Source organism: Lepisosteus platostomus, chromosome 8 (assembly GCF_059453375.1).
Source record: "Lepisosteus platostomus isolate fLepPlt1 chromosome 8, fLepPlt1.hap1, whole genome shotgun sequence".
In the NCBI taxonomy this organism is placed as follows: Eukaryota; Metazoa; Chordata; class Actinopteri; order Semionotiformes; family Lepisosteidae; genus Lepisosteus; species Lepisosteus platostomus.
This window is the reverse complement of record NC_142618.1, coordinates 3,206,022-3,219,183: the sequence shown is the minus strand read 5'-3', so window position 1 is coordinate 3,219,183 and position 13,162 is coordinate 3,206,022. Positions and strand designations below refer to the sequence as shown.

The window sequence follows — 13,162 nt, the reverse complement described above, 5'->3', positions numbered from 1 at the left end:
AAAGTGGGCAGGCAATTTTTAACATATGAATAAGCAGAGGTTTCCATACTGAAAATTAATGAAAATAAAAATCCTGTCAGATGTGGTCCCTTCTTTGGGAATATTTTTTTTATAAAGACTACTAATTCAGCACAATGGGACTTTTTCACAGTGCTGCACATTTATATTTTAACTCTTTATAGAGTTGCTTCCACTGGCATTAGTCAAAAGGTTTATAGAGCCACTAGCTTAGAATACAAATCTTGTCTTACCTGGGTGGATTTGGATGTTTTTTTTTCCTTTCCTGCATTTTGACATATGACGTGTTTCTTGACCTTTTTTTATATCCAGGTGTTCCTCACGCTCTCCACGAACTGGGGGTTGAGAAACTACTTGAATTGGTTTACTATAAAAACTGCTCTTGGTCACAGAGGAATCAAGTGGGATTGTGATTTTGTTTTCTGTATTGGCTGATATTGAACTGGACCGACAACGTCTAGGTGGTAACACAGCGGTAATGTATATCTAGTGCGAGGTGTGAGCACAGATGTGAGCATCTTTCATCAGTAGATGGGCTGTTCCCCACACAGTATGATCGCCCCACATTCAGGAATGGGCCAGGCTCCCCAGAACAACACTTAACTTACTCCAGTCAGGAAATAGCAATTCATAAGAATTGTTGGTTTGGGGTTTTTTTTTGCTGGATCTCATCAAGAATGATGTCATTCTCGTAGCGTTTGTGTGCAGTACAGCACTCGTGCTCCTGTTGCTCTCTGCTCTGCTCACCAGGAGGAGTGTTACCAGTCGGGTGACCTTGCGCACCTCTCCCCTGCAGGCAGCCACTCCCTCCTTTCAACAGCCAACGCCACGGTTATCTTGCGCCCGGTGCGCTTTACTTCTCCCACTTCGCTGCATTTCTTTTTATGTTTGAGCAGATGGCTTCTTGTGAAAGTCTATGAGATGATTCTCGAAACTTGTAAAACTTTCCAGCCCTTAACGTTTAGCAAGATTCCCCCCCCCTGGCCTTTACCAGACATGGCCTCCTAATAATCCCCCTCTCTGAACTGGCTTCATCCCTCTGCTCCCCTCCCCACTGGGAGCTGGTGTGTGGGGAGCGGACTGGCGCATCATCCAGGTGGGGCAACGCTGGTGGTGGGGGGGATCCCATGCATTACTCCAGAAAAGCGCTATATAAGTGTAAGGAATTAGTATTGTGTAATAGGTTCAAGTACATATCCATATACTCAAGTCCTGACTGTATCCTTGTGTAAAAAGACATTCAGGATGCAGGGCAGCTGCTTCAGCATTTAATGAAGCGGACTTCCCCGCTTCAGACTGCGTGGCTGTTGTGAATGTGCTTATGACAGCATCGGCGACTGCTGTGGTTTTCTTGAAGCTTTTTGACCTAATACAGGTCCCACAGGGCAAAGGGGTAATAGCAGGCTTGAGTTGCACCAGGTTTACTCCAGCGTTGAGTCCCAGTTCAAAGGTCACATTCTTACCGCACTGGGTGGCAGAAACGCTGTGATTTACATCAGCAACAAAGTGATAAAAACAATTTCTTGTTGTTATTTTGCCGCTGGTAGGACTTGGCAATAGCCGGTCTACCTGTCTCCCTAATGTGCTCTCATGTGAATCCGAGGGAAGTCAAATCCCAGGTGGTGCTTGGAGCAGACGTTCTCCCCGGGCAGGAAGGGCACTCACGAGCGCCACCTGGGCCCTGCAGTTGGACCTGGAAGTCGCTCGGTCACTTCCGGCCCAGTTCAGCCCCCGATCTCCAGCTTCTTGTCTGCAGAGGCAGGCAGGGCGCTGTGGATGGATTCCCTGCAGCCTTGTCCAGCCTTACCTAAGACATTGTGCCAGAAACAAAGTAACCCTTATACCTTGAGGAGTTTGGGGAACATGCGCGGTGATGATGTCCTTCGACTGTTCTGTCTTGCAGAGATAGAGACGCCTGCTCTTGAGCTCTGATTGAATGTCTCAGATACAGAGTTTAATGGATTAGGTTCATGTTTAGTCTGTCAAGCTTGGCATAGGAATTTCTTGTGTTTTTCTGTGAAGCATTAGATGACATTTTATCAGGCAGTGCTATTTTTAACGTCTAGGCTAAAAAGATTTTTTTAAAGCATCACTTTTATACATTTCTGCATAAAATTGAAGTACAAAGACGTGATATCACTTATACGTTTAGCCAGACAAAGTCTACTTCCAGCTTCACCAGTGCAAATCTGACATATTTTAAGTGCACGACATTAAGATTTCCTCATAGGCTGGGCGTGCTCACTTTGATAGGGGTTCACATATTGAACATTTTCATTGAAGCCCACTCCGTCTTAAAGATGAAGGTTAGTATGGTTAGGCACATGTAAAAAATTGCATTACATTTACATAATTCTCTGTGATCGTGCCTTTACATTTATGATTTCACAGACTTTTATAAAAAAGGATAGAAGTTTTTTACTTTTTCCAAAAGTAAATCCTACAATATCCCCTTTCCTCAGGTTCTAAACTCTGTGCATTGCGTCACGTGTATGCATAGGTTCTGTCATGGGTTGCCTAATCAAACAGCAGTAATATGTGCTGTAGCTGGAGGGTGCTTTGAAACCCATCACAGCTCTTGCTTAACATTCAGAAAAACATTCAGAAAGTTGACTCAGAATACAGGCTCAGCAGGTAAATGGCGGAAGAGAGTACCGAGGAGGTTTTGTTTTCTTCTGCCTGTCCGCACACAATAGGACACTCATTCACGGGGCCTGTTGGTCGGCCTTGGCCCTGGTGGCTCAGTAGACGCGGACGAGTGCACCTCCCACAGTGCTGGGTGCTGCACGTAGGCCATTCAGGACGCCCCAGGGTGAATGCAATTCGCCTATCAAACAGGGTCTAGATAACAATGGTCTTGGAGAATGACTGGGTGTTTTTCAGCCCTCGGCTCTGGTTCACTTAAAAGCTGTCGTTATTCAGGGACCACTTAGGAAACGTGCGGTAACACCTACAATAAGACCATGGAGCAGGCACACTAAGGAGTGCGATGACTGCAGAGCAGAGTCAAACAGGAATGCTCTGAGCTCTGAGCATGGGTCCAGTACACTCAGGGTGCAGCTGAGCAGAGTGTGGAGAATCTATAAAGTCATTGCTTTCTATGTGTTAGAGGCAGGTTCCCAGTCCCATTTACCTCCAAACCCATCCCTACTTTTATAATATATTCATACCAGCCACACGGAAAACTTTTTTTCCCCCCGCGGGACAAGTCACTCCATCGGGAAACAAAACTAATGTCTGCTGTAACAGTTTTCTTTAAAGCTGTTATTTAGGAAAAGGCTTTCGTTAAAGTAGTTTTTGAATTCTGGCTAAATCTCACATTAGCAAAACTCAGAATTGTTTGCCTGCGTGTTAGTCTGCACAGAAAATCTGTTCTGCTTTTTCAGTTGTTTGTATAAATATCTGGCCCTGTTTTGTAAGTAGTCTGCAGTCCTAAGATACCGCAGAGATAACCTGGAAACGCTTGTGTATTATTAACCTTGTTGGTATGTAGCCTAGCTGTAGAGTGAATGATTGTTGCAGTTTTTCTTTTTTCCTTTATCATAACCTGCCTTCTTCACTGCAGTTAGCCCTTTGCTAAACAGAGAGCCACTCTTTCCCTTTCCTCGATCACGTTTCTCAAGGCTGACATGTAGGGAGTGACTTCACCTGCAGAAACTTAATAAACACAAGCGTGCATTTTATATCAAGCGCGCTTTCGTGATGGCTGGCCTGGAAAAAGGCAGAAGAAGTCATCACATAAAGAGAAGACCGCTCTCTACACAGCTGGTAGCTGAAACAGAGATTTGAGAAACTCAAGTCATCCTCTGCAACTCTGAAACTTGGGGTCAGGTTGTACAAATAAGTAAACAGGCCTCATTCTGTATTCGTGAGGGGTTATTGGTTCCGTCACTGGTCATTTTTTTAACTTGTCCTACACCCCTTGTCTGGCGTGTTCTGTGCCCCATTGCTGCAGAACCTCTCGAAGTTCGTACAGTAGTTTGACATGCTGTGTATGTCTGGAGCTTGATGTTAAAATGATGCTGTTTGTTCCTTGCCAATTTTCAGCAGCTTGCTTTGTGTGGAAGAAGCTGGCCACTGTACTGAATCATTTTAACTCTGCATATACATAAACTGAATATAAGCCAATGGTCTGCCGGTGTTCATTAGCCTCCTGATATTCTGATATATTTAGTTTTTAAAGCTGCAAAATGTCTGACAGATTTTAAATACAAATATGTTTAATATGTACTGGTGTTTTTATATTTTCATTTTATTTTTCAAATACAGTGCTCTTTTTATCTTCTCCTATGAAGTAGCCACATAGAGAGACATGAATGGTGAAATTATGTTTCAGTCTACAGTGGAACATGTCCTGCATTTCAGAAGGAAGAGATTTTACTTTAGTAATTTTGGGAGATTGCTGTTCAGCAGTATGTTTAGAATCATCCTAGCATTTAAGTCCAAAGTTTTTTTTCCTTCCGCTACTATATACTGTGTTTACTGTTCTGGTTGTATTATTGGTTATGGTGTAATGTACTGTCTACATTGTATGGTGTCGTCTGCTGTGCTGAATACAGTACGTCCCAAGAGATCACTGTGAATCTGAATTCCAGTGTTCATGTACATTGCTCTACTCTGCTCTTATAAGGATTTTAGGACTTTTCATACATGCTCGAAAGTAAAGTTGTTCAGCAAAATAAAAAATCATAAAATATGAATCTGAATTATTTGAGAAGTGAACCTGTAGTGGGGGAAAATGGCAGCACTAATTAATAGTAACTCAATAGTAAGTTTGGTAGGATCCCACTATCAAGTCTAAAAGCACTTTGCATCTATGGGGAAGCCCTTGCTTTCAGTATACTTGCTGTTCCTCATTTACACACATTTCCAGTTTTTTTTTAGATCCTTTTTTACATCGCGATAAGCCAAACAACACTGCCGTGCCCTCTAGGACACATCAATGCAAACACAACATGCACCGGACACTCACACACTCGCTGATTCTTTGAACAGGATAAGAGACAGCAAGTGAAACAGACCCTGACGATTTACAGGCTCAGTGACCACAGAAACTGGACACAGGCAGACCAGGCTGCCCAGAGAGGACAGGCTCAGTGGCCATAGAAACTGGGTGACCCAGTTCCTACTTCTGCAGGTGTATACGTGGCTGTATCACTAAAGTGTTCAATAATTTATTTTCAGATTCAGTCTGACATAGAAATTGGGTGACACAGGCTGACCTGACTGTCCAGAAAGGACAGGCTGTGCTCCCACTGTCAGCGGGGAGAAACAGACCTGTACTTTTCTGCTGCAGTGTGAGAAATATTCTGGGATTAGACAAAAATTCTTCCCTAAAAATAACGTCTCATCCCAGAATTCCCACACCTGCCAGAATCGGAACAGCTTCTGACCCTAATGGGAGACTCTGTGGAGCTGACAGCCCAGTGTGTTGTTGTCCTGTCCCGGCCTGAGGAACAGATATTGAGCCTGTCTCAAAATGATGCCTTGTGATGCCTACAAATGTCCAGTACTATGTATTTACTTTAAATGTTGTGATTTTTTTTTTCTGCTTTGGTAATTCATCTGTGAGTTTGGTTTTGAAAAGGTGACCATTTATATGTCAATGAATTACTTTTCCCTGCAGGGAATGTTCTGTTTCTGAAAGCAAGGAGTGAAACACATTTTTTTCTGTCAACAGGAGTTCTTTGAGCATGCGAAGAAGCTATGGGATGATGAAGGAGTTAAGGCGTGCTTTGAGAGATCGAATGAGTACCAGCTCATTGACTGTGCACAGTAGTAAGTTCCTGTGGTTTTAATTCATTTTTTTTCTTTGCAGTATTTTCTATGCCATTTCTAACCACTTTGGTCTTCATCCTTGACAGTTAACCCATAAAAATCAGGGTAGTATTTATTTAATAGCTACTGTATATGACCACCATGACTCTAAAACAACAGTATATGTATTACATTTTATTAGAAAAATGTGTATTCTTTAAAAAACTGACTATGTAAATCAGAGTACGTTTTTATTTTTAAATATATGTACTGTATGTCCTTATTGTTTCAGAATTGTAGTAACGCTGTTAATATACTCCAGTAGAAGTATTTTAACAATTTCAGTCTTAACTGTCTTCTGATGATCACAGCGCATATCCTCATTCGTTATTTCTATGTAGTGCTATTTTGTCACAATAAACTTGGATCTCCTCTGCTTTACAGCCATTACCCAGTCCCTGATTCCGTATTATATAACTGTTCATTGTGATACTTCCTCACCAGTCCAAAACAAAAAGGAAGTAAACAAGCACACCGACAAATGCAGAAGTTTAAAAATGTTGCAAATTGTTTACCTATTATAATAAGACTTTGTGATCTATTAGGGTTGACATTTTCTCTGTTGATTTCTGGCGACTTTGAATAATTTCTGGATTGCTTGAGGTTTTTTGTGTTTTCTAGTGTTTCATACACTTATTGCTTTCCCTTTTTGAAAACTATGCCTGTATCGATCACAGTACAGTGTTGTAAATTTCAGTTTCAGGTCCTGTAAACTACATGGGAATGGGTTAATATAGCTTTTAGCGTGGCCTAATGCAGGAAGAGGTAATGTGAGTAGACTGATGTACACATTGTCGATATTTCCAGGTGTGATACATTTATTTTATATTGTATTGACCCACGTACAGTGCAGAGAAAAAGTTTGTGAACACCTTTGGTTGTTCTGTAGTCTCCTGTTGTAGAAGGTAGAGTCCATGACTAGAGGCACCTCCCTGAGCAGCAGTGACTTCAGCTTGATGTTTCCCCATCTGTCATAGGTCTTTGGCATCGGATTTTATTAATTTTGCCCAGTTCTGCATCACTGAACTGCTTCAAGTTGGTGTCATTTGATGGTTTCCTGACATGAACAGCTCACTTCAGTTCCTGCCCTGACACTTCGATGGGGTTTACGTCTGGACTTTGGCTTGGCCAGTCCAGAATGCGCAACGTCTTCTTCACCCTTTCTGTTTAAGATCAGTGTCCTGCTCTTTCAGCTCGGCTGCGGCCGACGGGTGGCTTGCCGTTCTCCTCCAGGACGTGCTGATGCAGTAGTGAACTCTTGTTTGTGTCGGTATCGACAGGCTGCCTGGGTCCTGAAGCAGCAAAGTAGCCCCAGACCACGATACTCCCACCAGCAAGCTTGAGGGTCAGGGGGAGGTTCTTATGGTGGTAGGCAGGATTTGCTTTTCCCCATGCGAAATGTTAAACACTGCAGTCGAAAGGTTCAACTCTGAGTTTCCCAGGAGTCTGGTTGGTTGTGCTCCTTGGAAGAACCTGATGTGACTGGCTTTGTTCTGTTTAGAGGGCAATGGCTCCTGGCTACTCTCCCATGAAAATCATTTGCCGTTCAGTGTTTTCACTATGATTGAGCCATGAACCCTCATATTAGCTGTGGAAAGAGAGGCCTGCAGATCCTCAGGTGTTACTCTGGGTGTTGCACAGCGCTTGTTTGGTGTTACTCTTGGGGAGATCTTGGCAGGACTACTGTCCCTGGGTAGAGTCACTGTGGTCTTGACTACAACACTGTCTGGCAGTGCACCGATGTAGCCCCAAATGTTTGGAAAGGGTTTTTCTCTCCAGATTAATGAGCCTCGACTCCCTGAGATCTATCTCGATCGAGGCACAACGTGTTCCCACTAACCTGTATGATGAAGACCAAATGTGTGCCGTTTGTTTCGTAAATTGCTGCATCTCAAGAAAACATTGGCTTGATAAATATCAACCCTTTGGTGATTTAAGAAAAAAAACTTTCCCTTAGTTGTACTGGGAGTCCACAGTCCTGTCCTTAGCTTTGTAAAATGCACACTTGTTCAGCATCTGTTTGTGTGCTGTTTTGTAGTGTTATTCTGAGACAAACTTTCCCAAGGCTAATGTATAATAGGGATCAGTCACCAGACCAGGAAACATACTTTGAGAGAATCAACTGATGAGGTAGATGGCACGACTTTATACAAGCCTACTTCTTGTCATTCTGAAGCAGGAACCCAGTACTTCTTGCATGTCAAGACACAGCACAGACTAGATTCCACTGTCTTATTCTTAAGAAACTGTCCTGCTTTGAAATCAAGGGCATATAGCGAAGTTTAATTTTTTTGTTTTCAATTTTGATAAGGACAGAAGAACAAGTATAAAATTGCTTCATGTTAAGTTTAATTTTTTGTAAAGCCGAATTTCCCATTAGGTATCAAAACTGAAATTTCATAGAAATTTCCTTTCTATAGCACCTTTGACAATACTGTAACATAAAGCCTTATTTAGCAGCCTCTGTATGGTCCATGAAATAAATATCTAAAGTTTACAGATATCTAACTTACAGGCACAAAAGAAGCAAAGTTTCAGATGCAGTGGGTAGTTTCTCAGTGAATGGCCCTGTATTTTCGGTTTTTGGTCACCCTTCTGACATAACGGGATGCATGCCCTTACGTTTTGAGCAGGGTACATAATCTATATGTCTAATTCCAGCGACAGTATCCAGCCACCCCAGTAACAGCAGGGGGTGGTGACCTTGTTCCCAGATCTCATTTGCACTCAGCTGGTCTCTGCTGGCTGAACAATTGACTGTGCACCATTTTGCCAGGAGCTCACTACTGACCCAGATACCGGTATTGACAGCTCAGCTGCCGCCTAATGAGAAAACGTATGCCCCAGCTCCAGTACTTCAGGCCCTTCTGGAAAGATCGTCCCATCCGTTTGGCGACAAGAGGAACCCAAAAAGGGAGCTGAACTGAAGCAAACATTTTTTTTCTTACGCTAAGGATGGGATTGCAATTTGTAGATATATGCCAACATACTGTACATTGATGGCTCTTGCTTTAAAGTTATTTATAGCAACAGGCTTGAGGCAGAATTCTGTAGTTGCACGTGAATATAGAAAAGTACATTGCAGAGTTTTTTTTTCAGTTGTTAATTTTTCTTTTAAAAGAATTTACAAGAAAAACATTTTTATTTTAGCACCGAAAAACTTCGGCATCATCTGTTTTTTTTTTATATTTTACTACAGATTCAAGGTATCGTTGTCAGAGAAAAAAAACTTCTGTCACCATACCAGAAACATGCTTTGAAAGAATCAAGTGATGAGTTAAATGGCACAGTTTTAAACTGGCCCTGCTTCATGTGATTCCAAATGATTTGAAACCTGCCCCTGATTGATCCTGATAATTGATTTATGCTAATAACCACTGCTATTTTTTTATGTACTTAATATTCCCCTAGGTATCACATATAAGTGCAGTATAATGTCTATTTGTCATTGCTGCATCGCAGAAGAACTCTTTTGTTGAGCTAACTAAGACTGCAGCTAACTAAGACAAAACAAAACTTTAGCAAGCATGGTATCTTGAGCATGTTTCAATACTAGCCAGATTCATAAGACAAAGTATTTTGGGCTGAACAGTCTTCAGCTGAGTTTGCCACTGCATGAATGCCTGATGCACTTCAGACGATCTTCAGATTCCTTCAAAGTGAATGTTTGAACACAGATCTACTTCTGAGTAATTCAGCCCTACAATATTTCAGGGGTATTGACAGCTCTAGCACTTGCTGAATGGCCTCTGAATTCTTCTGTCATGGCAACCTTAACACAGATAAATCTGCATTTTTCAGCTCACTTGTGTAAGCCTGTGGCCAAGGCTGTGCGCACAACAAGAAGAAGTTAAGTCCCTAATTGTCAGCATGCATTACAGATGGTGAATGTTTGCAGGTAGCCCCTTGGTAGTAGTGTAAAGTTTTAGCTGTTAATGATCTTCGTCTGAGCTCAAACCAAATGGCAGTGCACAGCTAGTGCGTCTGCCTCTCCGTACAGTTGTTTGTGGCCTGATCCCTCGTGTCGGAGAGAGCTGTTTTCCGCAGCGATTGAGATGGCTGCATGCGGATCTGCGCGACTAGATCATGCCGTGGGCTGACGCCTGATCGTCACTCCCTGCTGTCCGCTGCTCGCCCGGTCATGACTGGCGCTCCCTTGAAATCCGGGTTGCCCTGACATCTCCACAGGCCCCTGCAGTGGCGGGTACCGCCCCCCCCCCCAGGCCTGGCCGAGATCTTGGGCCTCTTGACTGATCTCCAGCCTCCGGGTGGCGGCCAGGGCGCTGGCCCCTGGCGCCGATCCCAGCCGGTTTCGAGTCTCGAAGCCGCTTCCCGCTCCTCAACATAAATCGTCAGAACCTCAAGCTAAGCTCCCGGTCCTCAAGGTAGAAGAAGACACCTTTCTGACCTTTCAAGACACCAGCCCGCCCCCCCGTCTCCTGCCCTTCCCCGGCCAGCTGAGCAGCCCTGTGCCGTCCTGCAGCTGGAGGCCTCAGCTGGAGTCGGGGGGTCCTGCTCTTCAGGCAGCTCCTGCCTGCTGTTACCTCCGTTGGCCGCGTGGTGCTGTGCTGCTTTTAGACACTGCTCGCCGCCTTCCTCTTTCTGCCCCGAACTCCTGCTGAACCCTGACAGGAAGTGTTCTCAGAATGGCGGTACCAGTGAAAGTACGCGCTGATGGATTGCAGTGTGTGTGACTGCAGTGTGTGTTGTGTTGAATGACTTGATTTGAAGTGCTGGTGCCATCGCTGTCAGTTTGTTCGGCCCCCGGCCTCTGCGCAGGTTTCTCTTGGGGGTGATGCGGTGACAGTCGGGGACTCTCCCTTCCCTTCTTGAAGGCACTTTCTGTCCTGTCATCCGCAGGTGCGGGAGGGCCTCACCTCGTGTTGTACGAGGCGCCTTCTAAAAGGCACGAATGGGGTTTTAATCAACTAAAATGATTTCAACCCCCTTTTTGTATGCTGAAGGAAGAGAAAACTGCTTAGTCTTGAACAGACAAGTCTCCAAAATGGCCTAATGCAAGAGTCCTTGAAGGCGCTGACAACGTCAAGGCGGTACACAGATGCACATCTTTACCCAAAGAGGTGTGGGAGTATGGAACGAGGGGCCAGATGGAAGAATAGAAGCAGAATGGCCTCCTCACATTTCTAAACTTGTGTACTGTGTGCGTGTATTCTTGCTTTACAGCGGTACAGAATCATAACATACTGTACCTTGAAGTTCTGTTACTCTACAAAGCTGTCACACTTGGACTGCCCCTGTTTTGTAACATAAATCAGACTAGTTTAGATTTCCTTATAATTATTTACCAATCCTGTTGATAGTTAATCCTCCGAAAAGCTTTGAAGTGTCATTGCATAGAAAGCCGTCCTAGTGCGGTACTCTGTTGGACTACTGTGTGCTGGGAACAGAAGGTTGACAAGGTAAAAAAAAAGACAATTTCAACACACTGCATACCACATCTGCACAAGCCAGACCTTTCTTTCTCAGAACAGCGTCGAAGCAAAGGAAACTACCACAGGATGTTGAGTCAGACTTTTTTTTAAATAGAATAATGTTTATTAACAGCATTTGTCATGTTTTTGCTGGGTGTTTTGTAATGGTTTGTAATGATACTGAAATGCTAATAAACGTGACCTAACCTTTGACATGGTATTAAAGGAGAGTCTGTCTGCCAGGGTGGTAGGAAAGGAACATTTACAGGCTTATTAACAGATTTGATTTTTGTAGCACACTTTGTCCACCTGCATAGTATCCCTAAAGGATCATTTGTTCCGTTATGTTGTAGTGATACATTGGACTAGGAGTTATGTTAATATGCATTTAAAGCGCTGGGAATTCTGAGGGTAAATATACTTCTGTTTGCATACATGTTGGCAGTATTAGTGAATGACGAAAGTGCTTTTTATAGTTTGTCAAAAGGAAGTGTGTGTTTGTGCGAGTGGTTTTAGAGTGAAAAAACAAATAAAACATTAAGTAGAGAAAGGTTCATGTGCGTGGTGCATATTACAGCACAGTGACGTGAGTGATCAGAGAGATATGCGATGCAGGTGAGTCGGAACACAAGGGGATTTATATAGAAAACCAGTCCAGTACCTGTTTGCACTTTTATCTCACTGTGAGGAAACAGCTTGGATGCTTTAGCTAGGAAAGTGCTTTTCAGACCCATTCTGCTCTTTGGCCAGTGAGAGTTGTGGAATTCTCGCTTTACTGAAAGTGTGTGGCTTTTGTGAGTGTTTGTCAGAGAACCAAAAAAAAACTGTTCTGTTTTATTGGATTCATTCTACTGTAGCCTACAGTATTGGACAGTAAAAGCCCATTGGAAATGGAAACTAGCAGTGCAAGGCTGAACCCCGACAGTGTCTGTGCCAGACAACATGCCCATATTGACATACAACTCGGTAGCCAATCAATACAGAATATGGTATGTATGGTACATTACTGCTTTTTAAGGGAAGAGGAATGTGACGTCAGCATTTGTTATAGATTGCTGACTGTATCTGGTGTGGTGAATGTACAGTCGGGCACAAAGGGCTTCATTCTTCTTTATAAACTCAGAATTCAGGAATGTGCAGTGAACATCACACTGTAGCTATCAAACTTAAAATACAGCTGCCTAATATTTTTCAACAACTGTTCAGTAAGGTGTTACAATGCTTTCAAATAGTGCATTGCCTAAATACTAATTAAAAAACAGAAGGCAGAAGTATATACATTTGCACCATAGTCCGAGTGTTGTTCCCATAAACAATGTGTAACCCCGTATGTGTCTGTATTTGTGCTTGTGTGGGCTGGAGTCCGGTCTAGGCTGTACACCACCTTGTGCCCATTGCCCCCCTGTACTGGACAGAGCAGTTAGAAATGGCTTGGGTGGAGGGTAGCAGTGACCAGTCCAGGCCAGCACAGGAGTGTTTAAGGTTGAGCTGTGCACGTAAAAAGGTTACTCGCACTCAGAAAGGTAAAAATTATAGAGGAAAAAACAGTTTCTTCTGAATGGTTCTTCAGGTACATCAGTACTGTACAGGCCAAAACTTTTACTTACTTTTCAGCATGGAATTCACCTATACATGCTCTTACAATCACATAGGAATATCGTCAATGAGGGAACGTCGCCACAGTTATCACTCTGCTGGGAGCTTCTGTTTTCTCTGGACTTTCCAGGCATTTTCACCCATTTCTTGAAAGAGTCGGAAGTGGCGATTGGAGATGTACCATTTTTCTAACTGGGGCTAGCATCTTTCTTTTAATCTCCAGCCGTTTCCATTTGATAAAAAAGTATTTTAATGGCATTTTCATATTATTGGAGCAATGAGCCGGTCCTGTGGTTTTA

At 43.3% G+C, this 13,162-nt stretch overlaps 1 protein-coding gene across 2 annotated transcripts in view; it reads left to right on the top strand.

The window, feature by feature from the left end:
- The window catches only part of LOC148655511 (guanine nucleotide-binding protein G(olf) subunit alpha), a 132,901-nt gene that overhangs the window by 78,733 nt on the left and 41,006 nt on the right, over positions 1-13,162 (top strand). For both annotated transcript variants that reach the window (XM_088642059.1, XM_088642060.1), the window contains exon 5: positions 5,699-5,796. In XM_088642059.1, the coding sequence (XP_088498185.1) occupies positions 5,699-5,796 (98 nt within the window). The remainder of the gene's footprint in view (positions 1-5,698; positions 5,797-13,162) is intronic.